Below are 23,540 nucleotides of genomic sequence, written 5' to 3' on the forward strand. Positions count from 1 at the left end.
TGCCTTGAGGTCCTCGCTGGTCACTTGCTGGTATAGAGCGCCCTCTGTTTCCAGTGCTCAGTGCCGATTTAAAAGGACAATAAAGCCATTAATCAATCTCTTTGCTCTGAATCCCCTTTTATGCAGGGGATGGCAAACAATCGGTACCCATCTTTATTGTGTCTCTTTCTAAATAGATACATCAGCCTGGATAGACCGCTGCTTTCCCTATATACACCATCCTGATACAACATAGCCCCCCCAATTGGACAACAAATATAGACCGTTGTGTTTTTATATAAAACGTTTTATTATGAAACTATTGTGTAAAAAAACACATTTCGTTATGCAGGTACCTTTGTAAGTTTGTAATAAAACGGTAAGAAAAAGGCAGTGGTGTAAAGTTCCAAAAAAAAGTCATCATAGAAACAATGGACCACTATTTTGTGTTTGGACAATAGCTGCATAAACTTTGTTCATTGTGAACATTGTTTTGTTGTTTTGAAGAACACAATTAATACATTAACGAAGTTCCTATATAAAGTAAGACACATCGGTGCTAAAGTACATCTGTAAGGAGTTCCATCCCCAAAAATTAGGAGAGTCCTTTTCACAAAACCACATAGAAAATGGCAGTTGCAAGGTCATTTATAAGTAGCAGGGACAGGCAACCTCTCTTCCCTCCAGCTGCTGCCCCAATCCACATCCTTGGGGTGCCCGAGCAACAGCTGGGAGGGGGTACAAGAGACTGACGATCACTGTCATATAGACTACAAGTCTAAATACGCAGAGGTAATAAGCATTACAATAATAATGTATCAAGATATACACATTTTTATAACATTTGTACAAAACTTCTATAAATTCTCTCTCTTATGTACAAAAATAGCTTAATACATCCCAAACATCTGGGATCCATAGAAATAGATTTTTATAATATAAAAAATCACAAAAAAAGATTGGAAGCATTTGTTTTTTCTTACGATGAAAGTGGTATAAAAATAGTAGTAGAGGGGGTTTAAAAGGGTTCTTTGAGTATCAGCATAGTATGAATGCAAACTCCACAAGTTATAGTCCCAGTGTCATCCTTAAGGAAGGAGAGAGTGCTCAGTCAATGGGCTACGGCCGGATCGACATTGGGAAGCCCTGCTTCTTCTTCTTTCTTTTTTTGTTCTTAGGACCTTGCTGGCCAATCAAAGCTCTTCCTTCTGTGAGTAGAGCGGTGGGTACCCCCTGTGCTCTTGATCCCCACACTTCTGAGTCTCTGGTTCTCTTGTGGACCCCACCGGAGTGCAAATCTAGTGCTTAGTGTTCTTGGAGAGGCTTGTGGGCTCTCGTGTGCTTCACGTCCTCCTTCTTAGGGACAGTCCTGAAATTGGAGAAAAAAAAAGGAGCCATCAGTTATTGTTTCCAGCAGGAGCAACCTCCAAGACCAGACATGGAGCAACCTCCAAGGGCCAGACCTGGAGCAACCTCCAAGGGCCAGACCTGGAGCAACCTCCAAGGGCCAGACCTGGAGAAACCTCCAAGGGCCAGACCTAAAGCAACCTACTAGCGCCAGACCAGGAGTCACCTTCTAGAGTAAGGCCAGGAGCGACCTCCCAGGGCCAGGTCAGGAGTGACCTCCTAGGGCCAGGCCAGGGGTGACCTCCAAGGGCCAGACCAGGAGCAAGCTCAAAGGGCCAGCTACACCTTCATGGGCATCATCCTTGTTAAAGTGTTAGGGTCACCATACAGTACTAGTATCACATTCTACAATCCTGGGTCAAGCAACTTTAGATCTGACAAAACTAGGTAAGATGACCTACCCATCAATTTGTATCCTACATGGTTGTTGGAAGGTGTAAAGGATGTTGTAAGAAGTGTGGGGAGCCTTAGGTTACCCATATACCTTACATTTTTTTAGATGTGTCATCAGTTATGGAGTACAAGGGCCAGTGTGGTTGTAGGAACAGAAGAAGATTGCCCTAAGGGACAGTGTGAGTGTAGGAAAGGAAGAAGTGTGCCCCAAGTGTCAGTGTGGTTGTAGGAACAGAAGAAGTGTGTCCCAAGGGTCGGTGTGGTTGTAGGAAAAGAAGAAGAGTGTCCCATGGGTCAGTGTGGTTGTAGGAAAAGAAGAAGAGTGTCCCAAGGGTCAATGTGGTTGTAGGAACAGAAGAAGAATGCCCCAAGGGTCAGTATGGTTGTAGGAAAAGAAGAAGAGTGTCCAAAGGGTCGGTGTGGTTGTAGGAAAAGAAGAAGTGTGTCCCAAGGGTCAGTGAGATTGTAGGAAAAGAAGTGTGGTTGTAAGAACAGAAGAGTGTCCCAAGGGTCAGTGTGGTCGTAAGAACAGAAAAGTGTCCCAAGGGTCAGTGTGGTTGTAGGAAAAGAAGGAGGTTTTCCAATGGGATTGTAAGGTGTATGGCCAGCCTCCATAGCACGTTGACAGTTCAGCACCACGAGAGTGGACTTGACAGTGGAGGACTCACCTGCTGCTCAGAACCAGGTGGTGAAGTCTAGCAGTTCTTGCTCCTCTGGACTCAGGGGGTCGTAGGATCCTTCATCGGAGGTGTAGGAGGAGACAGGGGACCCTGCCATAGAGTTCATGTCATGACAGTAGTTGGGGGAGATGGTGGGTGACAGCACCCCGGACTGGAAGGCAGCGCTGACAGCGTCATGTTCGTCCAGCAGCTGCTGCAGCGCTCGGATATACTCAACAGCGGAGCGGAGGGTCTCCACCTTGCTCATCTTCTTGTTGGCCGCCCCGTTGGGGACATGTTCCCGGAGGGTGGCAAAGCCCAGGTTCACCAGCTTCACCCTGTTCCTCTCCCTCTCGTTCCTCCTGGCTACCGCCGCCGGTTGCTGCTGGGGCAAGCTATAGCCGAAGCCGTTGAAGTTGAGCCTCCTCTTGCACCTCATCAGCTCCGGGGAGGACGACCTCTGCCTCTTGACCTGCTTGGCCTCGGACTTGGCATTGGACTGCTGATGATGGTGATGATGCTGTCCGTCCCCTGGGCTCAGCTGAAGGCTCTGTGCAAAGTAACAGGCTGGCTGCAGGAAGTGCTGGCCGGAGCCGCTCTCTGCCTTGGCAGTGCTGTCCATTTGGCTGGCTGGACTGGTGACTCGTGTGTGTCGCGTGGAGCGCAGTGGCTGTGCGGGTGAGGCGGTGTGAGAGGCGAGCCCCGCGTTCTGTCCCGCACGTTCCCTGGCTCGCTGCGCTGAGTGGCTGGGGTCGCTCGGCCGCCGCCGCCTTTTCAATGGGCACAAGCTCCACGCGCTTTGCCTGGCCCCGCCCCTCTCCCCGGGCTCCATTCTCTGGGGTTTGTTGTTCCAGTGCGTGCGCCTGGCGCGTGCCGCTCCGAGCGCTGAATAAACAAGTGCAGACGGAGCGAGAGGGGGCGGAGCCTGGGGCTGGCAGAGCAGAAGCAAGACCTGCTCCGAGCGGGCACTGCCACCTGCTGCCACTAACTACTACACTGGGCACTGCCCGCACCTATACCGGCCACTGCCACCTGCTGCTACTACTCCGGCCACTGCATACACACTTATACCAGGCACTGCCACCTGCCGCTACTACTCCGACCACTGCATACACACCTATACCGGGCACTGCCACCTGCCGCTACTACTCCGACCACTGCATACACACCTATACCGGGCACTGCCACCTGCCGCTGCTACTCCGACCACTGCATATACACCTATACCGGCCACTGCCACCTGCCGCTACTAACTACTACACCGGGCACTGCCTACACCTTCTACTACGGGAATTGCATATACACCTATACCGGCCACTGCCACTAACTACAACTTCTGGCACTGCCTACATCTATACCTGCACCCATACCTGGCACGGCGACGTGCTGCTACTATTACTTCGGGCACTGCTTGCACCTATACTGGGCACTGCTACCTGCCTCTACTACTCCGGGCGCTGCCTGGACCTGTACCGGGTACTGCACCTGTCTCTACTACTCCGAGCACTGCCTGCACCTGTACCAAGCAGTGCCACCTTCCGCTACTAACCACTACTCTGGGCACTGCCTGAACCTACACCGGGCACTGCCACCTCCTTCTACTAACTATAACACCGGGCACTGCCTGCACCTATACCGGACACTGCACCTGCTTCTGCTAACTAGTACACTGGGCACTGCCACCTACTTCTACGAATCAGTAAACTGGACTCTGCTTGCACCTATACCATGCACTGCCTATACCTATAGTGGGCACTGCCTCTACTAACTATAAGACCGGGCACTGCATGCACCTATACAGCACTGCCTATACCTATAGTGGGCACTGCCTCTACTAACTATTACACCGGGCACTGCATGCACCTATACAGCACTGCCTATACTTATAGTGGGCACTGCCACATGCTTCTACTAATACCGTGCACTGCCTGCACCTACACCAGGCACTGCCACCTGCATCTCCTAACTACTACTCCAGTCACTGCCTGCACCTATACCGGGCACTGCCATCTGCTTCCGCTAACTAGTACACTGGGCATTGCCACCTGCATCTACTAACTACTACTTTGGGCACTGCCTGCACCTACACCGGGCACTGCCACTTGCTTCTGCTAACTAGTACACCAGACACTATGCCGGGCAGTGCCTAGTCTAACCAGTATTCAGGCACTGCCTGTTACTTACTCCGGGCACTGTCTACTAACTATAACAACGGACACTGCCTATACCTACAGTGGGCACTGCCACCTGCTTCTACTAACTAGTACACCGGGTACTGTCTGCTACATGCACCTAAGCTGGGCACTGCCTACTACTTCTACCTGTGACAGCTGCTGCCATCTACATCCAAAGAACCTATAAATCCCACCGGGCACTGCCTGGTATTTATATTGCCGCCAACTTGTTCTAGGCATAATGAATTGTCCCGCACTGTTACAACGGATGGGCATTGCCCGTTCCTTCTACACGCACTGCCACCTCATTACACTAGGAGAGGAGCCTGTCATAGCAGCAGCTAGTGTATTGTATACCCTGAGCGGGCATTACACTTGTACTGTCCATGCCACCCCGGACACACACACGGGGATTGGAGGGAGGGAAGTTATACTAGGGAGATCTCTGGGATTCCTCGCCTGGTGTACATTGTATCTGAGTGAGAGATTTCTTCTCTAGTGGCTACAATGTTGCAGTCTTTGTAAAATCCTACACAACTCCAAATATTTGGAAACAAATTATATCTGTTCATACCTAGGGTTTGGTAAAAGGGTGACTGCTGAATACACTGAGTATACTATTCATGAGTAATGCAATGTGTATGCTGCTCATGAGTCATGGGTAATGTGTATCTACCCTCTTAGATTGTAAGCTCTAAGGAGCAGAGCCCTCTGATTCCTACTGTACTAAAGTATATTGTATTTGTACTGTCTTCCCTCAAGTTGTAAAGCGCTATATAAACTGTTGGCGCTATATAAATCCTGTATTATAATAATAATACTATACTGTTCATGGTTAATGTGTTTACTGCTCACCGGTAATGTGTTTACTACTCATTGGTAATGTGTTTACTGCTCATGGGTAATGTGTATACTGTTCATGGGTAATGTGTATACTGCTCATGGGTAATGTGTATACTTCTTCAAGCTACAAAACATCTTCACCATTACATACAGTCCAGGTGAATGTGACTACCTACTCCTAAGTATACCATGACCTGAATACATGAGATCCTAATGCCATTCAGTATCTGCAAGCTCCCTGCTGGAACAGATCCTGTCTGCCTGTTCTCCCATACAGTCTGTCCTCTGACAGTACTAGTCTGGGGACATGCATTGTACACTACTATGGGGGTTATTTACTAAAGGAAAATCCCCTTTGCACTAGAAGCATACTTGGAATTGCAGTCGCTGTAAATCCGAGGGGGACATGCAAGGAAAATAAAAAACAGCCTTTTAGCTTGCACATGATTGGATGATAAAATCAGCAGAGCTTCCATTCATTTCAGATCTACCCCTTATATCTAGAGCAACTTCACTTCCAAGTGCACTTGCACTGCAAAGTGGATTTGCCTTTTGTAAATAACTCCCTATGTCACATTGTCCATTGCTCATATTTAGCTTTGATATGACTACTTTTCATACAACAGGACTATTGGGGGCTATTTACTAAAGGAAAATCCACTTTGCACTGCAAGTGCACTTGGAAGTGCAATCACTGTAGATCCGAAGGGGACATGCAAGGAAAATAAAAAACAGCATTTTAGCTTGCACGTGATTGGATGATTTAAATTTAGAGCGACTGCACTTCCAAGTGCACTTGCAGTGAAAAGTGGATTTGCCTTTTGTAAATAACCCCCTTATGTGCAGCTACACAACACACCACAACAACCTATCTGCTTTGTAAACAAGCACTGGGAGCCATCCCCTTATCACCAGATTAATCATCTCACTTCTCCAACATACAACATTCAGCACATGTAGAGCGACTTGCTTATTGCCATCTGTACCTTGTACACACCATTCATAGGAAGCAGCTCACTCTATCAGCCTGTTGTAACCAACCTGTGCAGAAGAACTACACTCTATAATCCCATTTTATTCTCTTCTGCCATCCACAGCAGGACTACCCATACAAGCAACCATTTCCAACTAAATGCCAGTGGAAGCATTTGCTGGCATGGAAATACTGGCAAAGTACACATGAACATTTGAATAATTTTTCAGTAATACAGAGCCATCCAGAGGGCAGGCTTCTTTTCTTTGATGAACCCCTTAAAGACGAAGGCCCAAACAATTTTTAATGCCTGAAACTGGTTTGGCAACTTTGACACGTGTTAGTTAAACTGTACATGTCTGTTCAATGACTTAGTGTATTCAGGTGAATCTTATTCAGTGCACATTGGTGTTTCTTTTGGTGGTAAATGGTAATGGAAATTATCACATTTTTTTTTATATCAAAGGAAAAATGACCCAAATTAGTAAAAAAAAACAAAAAAAAAAACAAAAAAAAAAACAACTCTCTCTCTCTCTATATATATATATATATATAGATCTAGATCTATCTATCTATCTATCTATCTATCTATCTATCTATCTATCTATCTATCTATCTATCTATCTATCTATCTATCTATCTATCTATCTTTCTATCTATCTATCTATCTATCTATCTATCTATCTATCTATCTATCTATCTATCTATCTATCTATCTATCTATATATATATATATATATATATATATATCCCCCTATCAATATCACAAAGCTGTGTACTCAATATATAACATTCCTAAATATTGTGAAACCATAAATATTATGACATGAAAAAATTAATAAAAATAATGTATATCCAAAAGAAAAATTTCCTATTAATTGTGACAAAAACAAAAAAATAGAAAAATGTTTTTTTGGTTGAACTGGATGGACTTGTGTCTTTTTTCAACCTGACTAACTATGTAACTATGTAACTATGTAACTATGTATGTGTGACATATTATTGTATATAAATATATATAAATAGTCCAATAATTAAGGTAAGCAAGGATAACTTGCCACAAATTTGTAGCAGTGTTGAATTAGTCTGTTAACTTGCTGCACACTTTCACTGGCAAGTTGTACACCTGCAGGGCACTTGAAGCACAATTTCTAGTTGACACTTTTCCAATCTGTAGCAAATTTGCATGGCAAGTCGCTAGTAAGAGCAAAGTTGCAGTGGTGAGTCTACAGCAAGAGCTCTGCAAGTCTACAGCATGAAAAATCAACCACAGTGACCCCTGTGGTGGGATGACTATTCCACAACATAACTGAACCAGAATTTACAGCAGACTTGCAGAATGTTTGCAAAGAAAGTTGATCTGGAGTCATTCAATGCAGACTTGTTGTAATTGTGCAACAAACTTGTGAAGCCTGGCAAGTCCAGCAATAGCTTAGCAAGTAGTTTTCAAACTTGCATCACAATTGCTTGCTATCTAGAAAGTTACATGACGCACAGTACTTTCTCTTCCAGCAGACTAAGACAAGGCTATAACATATAGCTATCAAATGGTATACCGCGCTAAGGTAAAATAAAACTAACAGTGAATTAGCAGCGACTAACTATGTGATACAGACATAGTAAACAGTAATAAAGTAAAATAAGTTGCGCTCTATAAGTGAAACAATTAGTGATGACACAATAGAAATCAATATCAATGATAGATAAAGTAAATCTGAATATGATCAATAGTCCATATATCCTTGAGTGATTCGTTGTAAATGTGTTGCAAAAACGCCGTGTGACAGATAGGGAAAGAAGTTGATTTTACAGCATTCCACCACCAGGGTTCACATAGGTCCTCTTGTGACATCCATCACTCTATTCATAAGAGCGCTTACCAGAAAAGATGGACCACCTATCTCTAGAATGGTCAACTGCGCATGCAGGTATACCTCTGCAGGGTGGTAAATGCTTTGAGGCCCTCTTTGGATCACTGAAGTGAGTATACACCATAGGAGTACATTCAATATTAAGAGACTCACATAACAATGTTCAGATAATTTCTAGCCAAATGCTTTGGGTATTTGAAGAAAAAAGGAGCTCCGATAATGTAATAAGGTACAAACTGGATTTATTAAAAGGTCAAAAACCTACTTACAGCATTAAAATCAAAATGATCCTTGGTATATTGTATTGCCGACAAACAAAAATTTTATAGCATATAGCGCTGAATAGTAGTACGGTCCTGTCTTTGGTACCATATCAGATGTAGCCTGTTTAGGTTCTTGTATGAGCAATATTCAGCAATAGTGATGGACGAACTTCCGACGGGACGTTTCGCGAACGCGAAACGCGAACGGACACAAACGTTCGCGAAAACGACCGTTCGCCGCGGGCTCCATTGACTTCAATGGGAGGCGAATTTCGCAAACCTTTAGGTCGAATTTGCGGCCACGGGGTAATTATTAGGGGGTAGCACGTAGTCCCACCACCTGGACAATAGCATAATACATGTATGAGGTGAATTTGGGATCGATAACTACAAGCATTTTTTTTTTATTTGGGAAATTGTTCTGACAATTCAGGACTATGGAGCTAATGAAGGCAATGGAGGAGAGGGAAGGTCAGGGACCAGGGTAGGCAAACAAGAGGGTGCAGGAGATACAGAGCACTGACAGCAGCACCGTAATACAGAGCACTGACATCAGCACCGTGACATACAGCGCTGACAGCAGCTCCGTGACATACAGCGCTGACAGCAGCTCCGTGACATACAGCGCTGACAGCAGCTCCGTGACATACAGCGCTGACAGCAGCTCCGTGACATACAGCGCTGACAGCAGCTCCGTGACATACAGCGCTGACAGCAGCACCGTGACATACAGCGCTGACAGCAGCTCCGTGACATACAGCGCTGACAGCAGCTCCGTGACATACAGCGCTGACAGCAGCTCCGTGACATACAGCACTGACAGCAGCTCCGTGACATACAGCGCTGACAGCAGCTCCGTGACATACAGCGCTGACAGCAGCACCGTGACATACAGCGCTGACAGCAGCTCCGTGACATACAGCGCTGACAGCAGCTCCGTGACATACAGCGCTGACAGCAGCTCCGTGACATACAGCGCTGACAGCAGCTCCGTGACATACAGCGCTGACAGCAGCTCCGTGACATACAGCGCTGACAGCAGCTCCGTGACATACAGCGCTGACAGCAGCTCCGTGACATACAGCGCTGACAGCAGCTCCGTGACATACAGCGCTGACAGCAGCTCCGTGACATACAGCGCTGACAGCAGCTCCGTGACATACAGCGCTGACAGCAGCACCGTAAGCAGCCCCAGGAGGAAGTCAGCACAGCACAGGGATGGTGTGATCCCCTCATAATAAGAACCCCCAGGAGGAAGTCAGCACAGCACAGGGATGGTGGGAGCCCCTCATAATAAGAACACCCAGGAGGAAGTCAGCACAGCACAGGGATGGTGGGAACCCCTCATAATAAGCAGCCCCAGTAGAAATATGACACCGCTCAACCTCTTCAAAGAGGAGGGTAGGGGCATATAGTACGGTGTGCTTTTTTGGGTCAGGGAAGTGAGCCAAATGAATTAAGAAGGTCTGTGTGCTTGATTCCAAAAATTGTTTATAGACATATACATGGTCTACTGATCACATGTGTTGAATTCCTCCGAGATCCATGCCTCATTCATTTTTAGAAATGTGAGGTAGTTAACACTGTGGTGAGCTAGGCGAGTACGCTTATCGGTCACAATCCCCCCTGCTGCGCTGAACGTCCTTTCGGACAGGACACTGGATGAGGGGCAAGCCAACAGTTCGATTGCAAATTGGGCAAGCTCTGGCCAGAGGTCAAGCCTGCCCACCCAGTAGTCTAGGGGTTCATCACTCCTCAGAGCGTCCACATCGGCCGTTAACCCAATGTAGTCGGACACCTGACGGTCTAGGCGTTCCCTGATGCTGGATCCGGATGACACCTGTCGATGGGTCGGCTGAAAGAATGACCTCATATCCGAAGTCACCAACACATCTTCAAACCGGCCTCTTCTTGCAGGCGCTGTTGGATTGGTACCCGCAAATCCTTCTCTGGGAGTGGGAATTGCTCCTCTGCCAGCGCACGCAAAAGCAGAATGCAGCATTTCTCGAAGCAAGGCCTGGAAGTGCTGCATTCTGACAGCCCTCTGCGACGGCGGTAACATTTCCGCCATTTTGTGTTTGTACCGGGGGTCTAAGTACGTTGCCACCCAGTACTGGTCCTTGACCCTCATGCTTTTTATACGGGGGTCCCTATTAAAACACTGGAGCATGAAGGCCCCCATTTGCACTAAAGTGGAAGCGGTGTGGTGGCCTGGCTCCTGCTCATCATCCAGGATAATGTCGTCCTCTTCATTCTCCTCTCCCCATCCTCGCACAACAGGGATCCCAGAAAGGTTTAAAGCATGCTCTTCTTGCTCCTGCTCATCCGCCCCGGCACCATCCTCCTCTGACTCCTCATCAGACTCCTGTTGTTGACTTGTCTCAGATAGAGTAGCCCCCCCTGGGAATTCATCCAGCATTGCGACTTCCTCATCTTCCCGCTCCTGCTCCTCCACAGCCTGATCAATGACACGACGCAATGCACGCTCCAGAAAGAAGGCATAAGGTACCATGTCACTGATGGCGCCATGGCTGCGACTGACCAGTTTGGTGATCTCCTCAAATGGCCGCAGAAGTCTGCATGTGTCGCGCATGAGCAGCCACTGGCGCGGTGAAAAAAAACCCAGCTCCCCAGAACCGTTTCTTTCGCAGAGTTCATACAGGTAGACGTTAACTGCACGTTTCTGCTGGAGCAGCCTATCAAGCATATAGAAGGTTGAGTTCCATCGCGTCGGGCAATCGCAAATAAGACGTCTGACCGGCAGATGGTGTCGCCGCTGAATGTCAGCAAGGCGAGCCATGGCCGTGTAAGATCTTCTGAAATGGGCCGAGATTTTCCTTGCCTGCCGCAAGATGTCCTGGACCCCAGGGTATTTGACAAGGAATCGCTGCACGACCAAGTTTAAGACGTGTGCCATGCACGGCACGTGCGTGATTTTGCCCTGTTTCAATGCGCTAAGCAGATTGGCACCGTTGTCACACACCACTTTACCAACTGTCAAATTGAGCGGTGTTAGCCACTCATCTGCCTGTGAACGCAAAGCTGAAAGGAGTGCCGGGCCAGTGTGGCTCTTTGCTTCCAGGCACAACAGACGCAGCACGGCATGGCAACGTCTCACCTGGCATGTGGAATAGGTTCTGGGGAGCTTGGGCGGTGCAGTGGAAGAGACGCTAGCAGCGGAAAAGGAGGAGGCAGCTGAGGAGGAGAGGGAGGAGGATGGAGTAGGAGGAGGAGAAGAAGAGTCAGGCCTGCATGCAATCCGTGGCGGTAAAACCAAATCTACACGGGTGCCACGGGTTACATGCTTGACGGCCGTCAGAAGGTTCACCCAGTGGGCAGTAAAACTGATATACCTTCCCTGCCCGTGTTTGCTAGACCACGTGTCTGTGGTCAGATGTATCTTGGCACCGACACTGTGTGCCAGAGATACATTCACTTGCCGCTGAACATGGCCATATAGCTCTGGGATGCCCTTCTCTGAGAAATACTTCCTTCCTGGGACCTTCCATTGTGGTGTTCCAATGGCCACAAATTTGCGAAAGGCCTCCGAGTCCACCAGTTTATATGGCAGTAGTTGGCGGGCTATGAGTTCTGACAAGCCAGCCGCCAACCGTTGGGCAAGAGGGTTATCCGGCGTCATCATTTTTTTACGCTCAAACATTAGGCCCACGGAAGCCTGCCTTTTTGCAGAAAAATGTGAGCTTGGCGTGATGGAAGGTGGAGTGGAGGACAATTGTGAGGAGAGAGGAGAAGGAGAAGTAGAAGACGAGGCTGGACGGTGAGAGCCTGCAGTGTGGCTTTGTGTGTTCCGTTGCTCCCACTGGGCTCGGTGATGGCTGCTCATGTGCCTTCTTAAGGCGGTCGTCCCTAGGTGAGTATTGGGCTTACCGCGACTAACGCGTTGACTGCAAAGATTGCAGATGGCAACGCTATTGTCAGCAGCGGACACGTTAAAAAAAGCCCACACTGCGGAGCCATGTGCCGGTGTCCTGGGAGCGCCAGATGTGACCGTACATGGTCGATGACTCGCTCCTGATACATTTGCAGTCTGCTTTGTCCCTGCTGTGCAATGTAAGTCATTGCTGCTTCTCCTCCCTATCTGCTGGTCCATATCTCCCTCTGAACTCCCCTCCTCTTCCTCTCTTGTGGGCACCCACGTGACATCACTAGACACGTCATCATCAACGTCACCTTCCCCACCGCTATAAGTAGAGTAGGCAGCAACACCGGGGACCAACCTCCTCCTTGGGCTGATCTGGGTACTGGCGTCAGACTGCTGAGTAGCGCTTGTTGCTACCTCCTCTTCCTGATCCAATACCAAGAGTGGCTGCGCATCAGAAATGTCCTCTTGATATGGATCGGAAAATAATTCCAGTGACTCAAGCGGAAGGTATGTGGTGGTGGTGGTGGTGGTCGTGTTGTTGGTGGTAGTGTCTTTGGGGGTGCACATAGCAGAGAGTGAAGAAGAGGGTGCAGATCGAGAGGATGAGGAGGGTGCAGAAGAGTAAGGCTGAGCGAGCCACTCAACCAAGTCTGGTGCATCCTTTAAAGTAATTGAACGCACCTTCTGCAACTTCCCACTTTGGCTCAAGCCTGTTGCTCCTGCCCTACCCCTACCACCCCTGCGGAAGGGCCTGCCTCTTCCTCTGCATGTCATTTTTTAAATGACCCTGTGACAAAACTCTTAGTCCCTATACCGCTGAAGGACTGCTGCAGTATAGGTGAGCGGTCAGCAGTGGTGCACGTCAACCCTATCTATTGTGGACCTATAGCGGTCCTTACAGAACAGCAGACTGTACCGCACTCAAGCCTATGTACCGTAGCACCCTATACCAAGTTACCAGTCCTTATAAGAACTTTTGTGGACCAAGCAGGTTGTGTATTAGTGTTTAGCAGACTGTACGTCAGTCCCTATACCGCTGAAGGACTGCTGCAGTATAGGGCAGCGGTCAGCAGTGGTGCACGTCAACCCTATCTATTGTGGACCGATAGCGGTCCTTACAGAACAGCAGACTGTACCGCACTCAAGCCTATGTACCGTAGCACCCTATACCAAGTTACCAGTCCTTATAAGAACTTTTGTGGACCAAGCAGGTTGTGTGTTAGTGTTTAGCAGACTGTGCGTCAGTCCCTATACCGCTGAAGGACTGCTGCAGTATAGGGCAGCGGTCAGCAGTAGTGCACGGCAACCCTATGTATTGTGGACCGATAGCGGTCCTTACAGAACAGCAGACTGTAACGCACTCAGGCCTATGTACCGTAGCACCCTATACCAAGTTACCAGTCCTTATAAGAACTTTTGTGGACCAAGCAGGTTGTGTGTTAGTGATTAGCAGACTGTACGTCAGTCCCTATACCAATGAAGGACTGCTGCAGTATAGGGCAGCGGTCAGCAGTAGTGCACGGCAACCCTATGTATTGTGGACCGATAGCGGTCCTTACAGAACAGCAGACTGTAACGCACTCAGGCCTATGTACCGTAGCACCCTATACCAAGTTACCAGTCCTTATAAAAACTTTTGTGGACCAAGCAGGTTGTGTGTTAGTGTTTAGCAGACTGTGCGTCAGTCCCTATACCGCTGAAGGACTGCTGCAGTATAGGGCAGCGGTCAGCAGTGGTGCACGTCAACCCTATCTATTGTGGACCGATAGCGGTCCTTACAGAACAGCAGACTGTACCGCACTCAAGCCTATGTACCGTAGCACCCTATACCAAGTTACCAGTCCTTATAAGAACTTTTGTGGACCAAGCAGGTTGTGTATTAGTGTTTAGCAGACTGTACGTCAGTCCCTATACCGCTGAAGGACTGCTGCAGTATAGGGCAGCGGTCAGCAGTGGTGCACGTCAACCCTATCTATTGTGGACCGATAGCGGTCCTTACAGAACAGCAGACTGTACCGCACTCAAGCCTATGTACCGTAGCACCCTATACCAAGTTACCAGTCCTTATAAGAACTTTTGTGGAACAAGCAGGTTGTGTGTTAGTGATTAGCAGACTGTACGTCAGTCCCTATACCAATGAAGGACTGCTGCAGTATAGGGCAGCGGTCAGCAGTAGTGCACGGCAACCCTATGTATTGTGGACCGATAGCGGTCCTTACAGAACAGCAGACTGTACTGCACTCAGGCCTATGTACCGTAGCACCCTATACCAAGTTACCAGTCCTTATAAGAACTTTTGTGGACCAAGCAGGTTGTGTGTTAGTGTTTAGCAGACTGTGCGTCAGTCCCTATACCGCTGAAGGACTGCTGCAGTATAGGGCAGCGGTCAGCAGTAGTGCACGGCAACCCTATGTATTGTGGACCGATAGCGGTCCTTACAGAACAGCAGACTGTAACGCACTCAGGCCTATGTACCGTAGCACCCTATACCAAGTTACCAGTCCTTATAAGAACTTTTGTGGACCAAGCAGGTTGTGTGTTAGTGATTAGCAGACTGTACGTCAGTCCCTATACCAATGAAGGACTGCTGCAGTATAGGGCAGCGGTCAGCAGTAGTGCACGGCAACCCTATGTATTGTGGACCGATAGCGGTCCTTACAGAACAGCAGACTGTAACGCACTCAGGCCTATGTACCGTAGCACCCTATACCAAGTTACCAGTCCTTATAAAAACTTTTGTGGACCAAGCAGGTTGTGTGTTAGTGTTTAGCAGACTGTGCGTCAGTCCCTATACCGCTGAAGGACTGCTGCAGTATAGGGCAGCGGTCAGCAGTGGTGCACGTCAACCCTATCTATTGTGGACCGATAGCGGTCCTTACAGAACAGCAGACTGTACCGCACTCAAGCCTATGTACCGTAGCACCCTATACCAAGTTACCAGTCCTTATAAAAACTTTTGTGGACCAAGCAGGTTGTGTGTTAGTGTTTAGCAGACTGTGCGTCAGTCCCTATACCGCTGAAGGACTGCTGCAGTATAGGGCAGCGGTCAGCAGTGGTGCACGTCAACCCTATCTATTGTGGACCGATAGCGGTCCTTACAGAACAGCAGACTGTACCGCACTCAAGCCTATGTACCGTAGCACCCTATACCAAGTTACCAGTCCTTATAAGAACTTTTGTGGACCAAGCAGGTTGTGTATTAGTGTTTAGCAGACTGTACGTCAGTCCCTATACCGCTGAAGGACTGCTGCAGTATAGGGCAGCGGTCAGCAGTGGTGCACGTCAACCCTATCTATTGTGGACCGATAGCGGTCCTTACAGAACAGCAGACTGTACCGCACTCAAGCCTATGTACCGTAGCACCCTATACCAAGTTACCAGTCCTTATAAGAACTTTTGTGGAACAAGCAGGTTGTGTGTTAGTGATTAGCAGACTGTACGTCAGTCCCTATACCAATGAAGGACTGCTGCAGTATAGGGCAGCGGTCAGCAGTAGTGCACGGCAACCCTATGTATTGTGGACCGATAGCGGTCCTTACAGAACAGCAGACTGTAACGCACTCAGGCCTATGTACCGTAGCACCCTATACCAAGTTACCAGTCCTTATAAGAACTTTTGTGGACCAAGCAGGTTGTGTGTTAGTGATTAGCAGACTGTACGTCAGTCCCTATACCAATGAAGGACTGCTGCAGTATAGGGCAGCGGTCAGCAGTAGTGCACGGCAACCCTATGTATTGTGGACCGATAGCGGTCCTTACAGAACAGCAGACTGTACTGCACTCAGGCCTATGTACCGTAGCACCCTATACCAAGTTACCAGTCCTTATAAAAACTTTTGTGGACCAAGCAGGTTGTGTGTTAGTGTTTAGCAGACTGTGCGTCAGTCCCTATACCGCTGAAGGACTGCTGCAGTATAGGGCAGCGGTCAGCAGTAGTGCACGGCAACCCTATGTATTGTGGACCGATAGCGGTCCTTACAGAACAGCAGACTGTAACGCACTCAGGCCTATGTACCGTAGCACCCTATACCAAGTTACCAGTCCTTATAAGAACTTTTGTGGACCAAGCAGGTTGTGTGTTAGTGATTAGCAGACTGTACGTCAGTCCCTATACCAATGAAGGACTGCTGCAGTATAGGGCAGCGGTCAGCAGTAGTGCACGGCAACCCTATGTATTGTGGACCGATAGCGGTCCTTACAGAACAGCAGACTGTACCGCACCCAAGCCTATGTACCGTAGCACCCTAGACAGACCAAGTTACCAGTCCTGATAAAGAGCTTTGTGGAACAAGTGAGTTGTGAATGATTAGCAGACTGCAGCAGAAGGGCAGCAGTCAAGTATAATATTCTTTCTATATTTGGAAGAAAGAATATTATACGTGTACAAGCCTATTACCGTACCACTGATACCAGTCCTGAAAAGAACCTTTGTGGAACTAATAGTAACAGCAAGTCTTTAAAATTATCCTCACTGCCTGACACACTGCTTCCTGCCTGTCCCTATACAAATTGGCAAAAAAGAGTAGGCTGGAACGATTAGCTGGAACAGCTCTTTTGTGGACCTGATAGTAACAGCTAATGATGATGATGATGATGATGATGAAGAAAGACTAATCTGGCTGAGCTGTCCCTAAAATAGCAGCATACAGCGCTCTGTCCCTTTATCTAAACTGACAAAAGAAACTCAGGCTGCTGACCTAACACCTATACCAGTCCTGAAAAGAACTTTTGTGTACCAAATAGCTAGCGTTTTCTCTGTCCCTACTCCACACAGGATCCTTTCCCTACAGTGACAGAAGAAAGAATGTAAAATGGCCACCGGATCGGGTGTATTTATAGGTTAGGGGGAATGTCCAAGTGTCCATGAGCTGTCATGTCTCAATTGGTTGTCCTGTAACACATGATAAACGTGTCACGAAAGGTTAAAGTTCTTGTATACATTAAACACGTAAGTCCGCCGGGGCGAACGACGGAAAAAGGCGTTCGAACCCGCGGACGGCGAAAGTCGGAAATTCGCCGCGAAACGACCGCCGGGCGAACCGTTCGGCCATCACTATTCAGCAATGAGTCGCATTCAACTGTATTGTGTTTGGTACTGATTTACTGTATATAACAATAATTTTTTTTCTATAATTTAACCACTTTAATACAGGTCACTTTCACCCCCTTCCAGTTCAGCGCCATCACACTTTAAATGAAAATTGCACGATCATGCAATAGTGTAACCACATGACATTTTTATTATTCTTTTCACATAAACAGACCTTTATTTTGGTGGTATTTAATCACCACTGGGTTTTTTTTAAATTTTTTGCTCAATAAACTGAAAATTTTAAAACAAAAAAAGGAGTTGTTCTTCGTTTCTGTTATAAAATTTTGGAAAATAAATAATCTTTACATTTGGGCCAAAATCTATACTGCTACATTTCTTTGGTGAAAATAACCCATATCAGTGTTTATTATTTATTTTCTAGAGACCACAATATATAGTATATACTGTATACCTGCATCTGAAAATGTATCAGTCCTGATGTACTGAGGGCGTATCTTATTTCTCGAGGCCCGAAAATGCCAGGACAGTACTAATATCCCCCAAATTACATTACATTTTGGAAAGTAGACAGTCAAAGGTATTTAGTAAGAGGCATGATGAGTTTTTTGAAGTTTTCATTTTTTGTAAATTTTTTGGGAAAATGAAGATATTAAAAAAAAATTTTTTTTCACAATTTTTTTTTACATAATGCCACCAGTGCAGTACAGCATCGTCATATAACTGGTGCAGTGGAGACAGGGGTGGACTGACAACTAATGGGGCCCCTGGGGAATAGGAGATTATGGGGCCCCCAGGCAATCTGAGATTATGGGGCCACACAGTATACACACACAGTATACAATCACACAGTATACACATACATGTATGCACAGACATGTTTCTATTGGCTGAGAAGGTACTGGAGAGGTGGGGCAGGTATAATCTCAGGATTTTTAGACCAAAAGGATGTCGGTAAGGGACATTTCAGACACAGATGTAAAAAAAACACAGATTTTTAAATACTGTCCCTGGTTTTACTGAGGCTGGAAACCCTGATGGGGCCCCCTAGTGGCTCGGAGCCCTCGAGCAGTGCCCGAGTGGCCAAATGGTCAGTCCACCCCTGGGTGGAGATCATGGACACTGACTGGTGACAGTAGGTAAAAAAATAAATAAAAATTAATAACAATTTTTTTTAATTGTTTTCTTTTTTTCTTTGTTATAAAATTTTTTATCACACTGTGATCAGAGCAATACAGTGTTACCACAATAACACTGTACTACTAGGAAAGTGATTACATTTTTTTTTTTTACACATTATGATTGCTTATATCAGTGAGTTTCACTGCTATAAGCAACAATTTTTACTGAATGAAATTGATTCATTCAGTGTGTATTGTTGTGATTAGCTGTGATTGGTCAGAGCTAATCACATGGTACCATTGGGCTGTTATTGGAATTGCCTGTACCATGTGATCACTGTGACTAATCACAGCTAGGAACACAATTGTACACAATGGATTGCATGAAAGTAAGCCATCCGTTGTTTACAATTGTCATGTGATGTGCTGTGATTGGTTAAAGCGATCACATGGTACCAGCAGCGGGCTTGTACGCTGATAAGTCATCGGCTGTGTTGGGGCACGTTCTGGGAGGGCATCACAGGACGTTCACCCAGAACGACAAATGTGGTTAAAAGTATCACTAGATCGAAATGTGGCTGCTGGTTATAGCTGGTAGTACTGATCAGTGTATTTTAACTCTCCACAGTTAAGGCCCTTACACACTGACTGGACTTTTTGACAACAAATATGCAAATGAGTTGTTTTAGGGCAACATTCGACCGTGTGTATGCTCTATCGGACAAACTTTTTCAGTTTTCATTGGACAAAAGTTTGTTCTGCAAACAAACTTTTTGGCAACATAAGTCCGATGGAGCAAAGTCCGATTGTATGTACAGAAAACCATTGGACTTAAGTCCAAAGTACAAACACGCATGCTTAGAACCAATGCAAAAGATCAGACAACAATACAGAAGTTGACCAAAGGTGGCGGTAAAGAGCAGAAAAAAACACGGATTTGGTGAAAGTTGGCTGAAAAAGTCCTGCTGTGTGTATGCAATACAATTTTCAGTACCAAAAGCGGTAACCCAAAGCCACACTCGGGATCGCATAACAGAATCCAGGTACAGCTCACTTACCTTGTTCCCAGGATCTTGCGATGTCTCCCCGCTCTGTATGCGAGCTGTGTCCTCTGCTCGATTCATCACAGAGCCGAGCTCCATTCCCTGCGAGCGCTGCGACGCAAGGGGACGGAGAACGGCGCCAAATTCAAAAAGTAAAAAACACAATACATATACAGTATACTGTAATCTTACAGATTACATTACTGTATCAATCTATTTCACATCCATTTTGTCCCTAGTGGTTTCTCCAGTGTCCTGCATGCAGTTTTATATTATATATACTGTTCTTTCTGCCTGGAAACTGGAGATTGTCCATAGCAACCAAAATTGCCCCTTTACAGCAAAAGCCATTTTCAACCAGCTAGAAAACAGCGATAATAAATTAGAATCACTTGCAAAATTGAGCGATAGCGATTTGTGGGGAAATCCGTCATCAAACACTAATGAAGTAATGACAGCGACAATTCTGCAACTCAGCAAATTTCTGTGTTTTTGATTTGATTATGTAGCAATGACCCCTGAAGGAGCTTCTGGTTTTATTGGGCTTACCGTTACCTTCTTGACTTCGTCTCTGTCTAGGGTTTCCCATGATAGATGGCTCAAAGAAATGTAGAAACTGACACTGAATCTTCTTTTGGGTTATTTATTTGAAGTAGAAACAGAGTCTCTCAGTTTAGGGTAGAGGGTTAGGAGGAAGTTCAAGTACTTTGGACTGCCAAAAATGGAAAGTCTTTTATAGAAAAAATCCAGAGAATACATTTTTTTTAACCCTCCGATAGACCTCCTCTCACTAGGCCTAGCAGCCGGTAGGGTGTTAAGTAAATTAAAGTCTCTGCCACAGACTTGAGTGTAGAATACTTGAGAAAAAGTCTCTGCCACAGACTTGAGCGTAACTAGACAAATTTATAGAGCTATCATACGATACCAGTATCTCTCAGCCAGTCCGGCGATACCGTATGAGTGTAGATCCATGAAGTGTCCTTCAACTTAGCCTCCAGGTTCCTTCAGAGAAGCCAGCCTTGCGCATGGCCTTCTCCTAAAGAGTCCTCCCCTGGAGGCTTCTCCAGTTGCTGAGCCTCTCCTTAGATGAGACGGCACCGGACCACCCTTGAATCATCAGGCCCTATATCCATTCAGGCCTGGTGCTGCAGTTGCATCGCCTCGGGCTATCCAGCCCCAAGACTTGGAATTGCATGGAACCTCACCCCAGGCCAGGAGGGCCATGGGGGCTGGTCAGGAGGACCAGAACCAAACACACAGAAAAATCTTCTGGAATGGAACCCCACAGCAAGTGATGTCAGTACCTTAAATACCACCTCCCAGAATGCACAGCAGGAGAACACTCCCAGTGAGCTGGTTCAGAGAAAAACGTGGCACTCAATACACCCAGCTAAACTGCATTCTCACACTTGCCGTCGGTGACAGCGACACCTGTGGCCAAGGAAAACCCAGTGCAACCCAGCTGGACTGGTACTGAAATCATAATTTTGTAAAATTAGTCCTAAACTCCAACTGTGGTTTCAGGAATATTAACTTTCAAATACATATAGTGCATGCTCGTCAGGAGCCAGTGCTACAATTACATATTGAATCATTTTTTATATAATTTATTATATATATATATATATATATATATATAGTATATATTATATAGATTTCCGAATCATTACTTAAAAAAAAGCGCTTCTTTGATACTATAACCCAGGACAATGAAATAGTAAACTTCTTCAAATGTACTAATTACCTAATTGGCTCCATTTGGCATTGTGAAATGTCCATCATGCTATTCTAGAAACATTTACATTTTGATGATTGCCATGGGAGGACACAGAGAAGGACTAGGCTGAGGGGTGGGGAGGGAGGCATTTGCCCCTAAGGCCAATACTAATAAGATATTTTGGTCTGGTATCCTTGAAAATGGGTATAATTTGGAGCAGGACCTGCAGTCAGTGGTATACGCTGGGCATTATATAGCCAGTGACTTGTGTTCCCAGTGTCTGCAAGGAGAAAGTCTTCCACCATTGACTTTCCTTACACCTCTGGGATGTCATTTGAATGAATACGGCAAAGAAAGCTTCTGCTGGAATATAAGAAAGGAGGTGTCACAAAAGACCATAATCTTTAGGAATACTTGCCTTCCACCATACCCACCAATCAATGCAGCTCTAGGGCACATGGTATAGGCTACATTTTCTTTAGCCAACAGAAATCGGTTCCCACCATAAAAAAAGGCTAGTGGCTCATGTTTTCCACCCAAGCTAAAGGATCTCAATTCCCCTCTGGAAGGACAGTCATCAGTTGTTTCCTTAGTCATTCATTCTCCATAGATGTATCAGTTGAACACGCAAAAACTGCGTTTTCTCAAATGGAGCAAAACGCTTTAATTATTTTGCCAGTCTTGACTTACAGTAGTTTAGCCAGAACAAAATGATTGAATGGATTCACTCTTAAAGCGGAGGTCCACCCTAAAGTGGAGCTTCCACTCATTGGAACCCTCCCCCCCCTCTGGCGACATAATTGGCACCTTTCAGGGGGGAGGGGGGTGCAGGTACCTGTACAGTACAGGTATCTGCACCCACTTCTGGCATAGATATCTGCAGAAGGTACGCCCCTTTCCGCAGAATCTACGCCCCTTTCCGAAGGTCCCCCGCTGCCTGCTGGGAAACACACGGATCCCAGAGACAGCGGGGACCATCCTTATTGTGCAGCGCGACTCGCGCATGCACAGTAGGGAACCGGGAAATTAAGCCGCAAGGCTCCACTTCCTGATTCCCACACCCAAGATGGCGGCGGCAGCACCCGAGAGACGATCGAGAGATCGGCTTCGGGTGCCGACATTGCGGGCGCGCTGGGCGGGTAAGTGTCATTATTTTAAAAGTCAGCAGCTGCAGTATTTGTAGCTGCTGGCTTTTAAAAAAAAAAAAACGGCGGACTCCCGCTTTAACATGTGGATAATCAGTAAGAGGCCTATCTCGCCTATGTAGTAACATGCTTTTCTAATGCTGCATGTTTACCTTTGTTTTTAATTAACATTCTATACACATTTTGTTATTTTAATGATGCAAAGTTATAAACATTGGAATATAGTGTTTCCATGGTGCAGAATTAATAATAAAATAATAAATAAATAATAATAAATAATAAAAGGATGCTATTACCATTATTTCAATGGGACTGTTTAACATATAGACACACAAAAATGCCACAACTATATAACAATGCTCTAAGCTGCATGGTGTGGATGGGAACTTGCCACATAGGAATGAATTGGATTTACTTCCCCAGATACTAGTAAACTAACGGGGTGGACTGACAACTCATGGGGCCTCCGGGCAATAGAAGATTATGGGGCCCCCAGGCAATCAGAGATTATGGGGCCACACAGTATACACACACACAGTATACAATCACACAGTATACACATACATGTACACACAGTGTACACAGACATGTTTCTATTGGCTGAGAAGGTACTGGAGAAGTGGGGCAGCTATAATCTCGGGATTTTTAGACCAAAAGGATGTTGGTAAGGGACATTTCAGAGACAGATGTAAAAAATACACAGATTTTTACATACTGTCCCTCGTTTTACTGAGGTTGGCAACCCTGATGGGGCCCCCTAGTGGCAGCGCTCGAGTGGCCGAATGGTCAGTCCACCCCTGTACACTAAACATCCCAATTTCGCTTTGCATATCTGCCACTGTTGGCTACCCACAAAGCCCACTGTAATACACATCTTGGGTGGAATTGATTAGATTGAGTATCACTATAATAAATATAACTAAAAGCAAAAAAAAAACTTTTATTTTGGTTGAATGTTATCTAGAAATAAAAAACGAATTTGGCATTAGATATATTTTCACAAAGATATACTTTTCCAT

The 23,540-nt window shown here is 46.3% G+C and overlaps 1 protein-coding gene across 1 annotated transcript; it reads right to left on the bottom strand.

The window, feature by feature from the left end:
* Positions 1-265: 265 nt before the first annotated feature.
* ASCL1 (achaete-scute family bHLH transcription factor 1) lies at positions 266-3,210 on the bottom strand. Its single transcript, XM_077472149.1, has 2 exons — positions 2,448-3,210; positions 266-1,348 (listed from the first exon to the last, which is right to left on the bottom strand). The coding sequence occupies exon 1, from the start codon at positions 3,058-3,060 to the stop codon at positions 2,455-2,457; it is 606 nt and encodes a 201-aa protein (XP_077328275.1). The 5' UTR covers positions 3,061-3,210; the 3' UTR covers positions 266-1,348; positions 2,448-2,454.
* Positions 3,211-23,540: the final 20,330 nt, after the last annotated feature.

This window comes from Lithobates pipiens, unplaced genomic scaffold (assembly GCF_037356315.1).
Source record: "Lithobates pipiens isolate NorthernLeopardFrog02 unplaced genomic scaffold, aLitPip1_a1.2 Scaffold_8, whole genome shotgun sequence".
Classification (NCBI taxonomy): domain Eukaryota; kingdom Metazoa; phylum Chordata; class Amphibia; order Anura; family Ranidae; genus Lithobates; species Lithobates pipiens.

Excerpts from the sequence above, each read along its gene's own strand:
- ASCL1 (XM_077472149.1), bottom strand. The coding sequence starts at position 3,060 with ATGGACAGCACTGCCAAGGCAGAGAGCGGCTCCGGCCAGCACTTCCTG.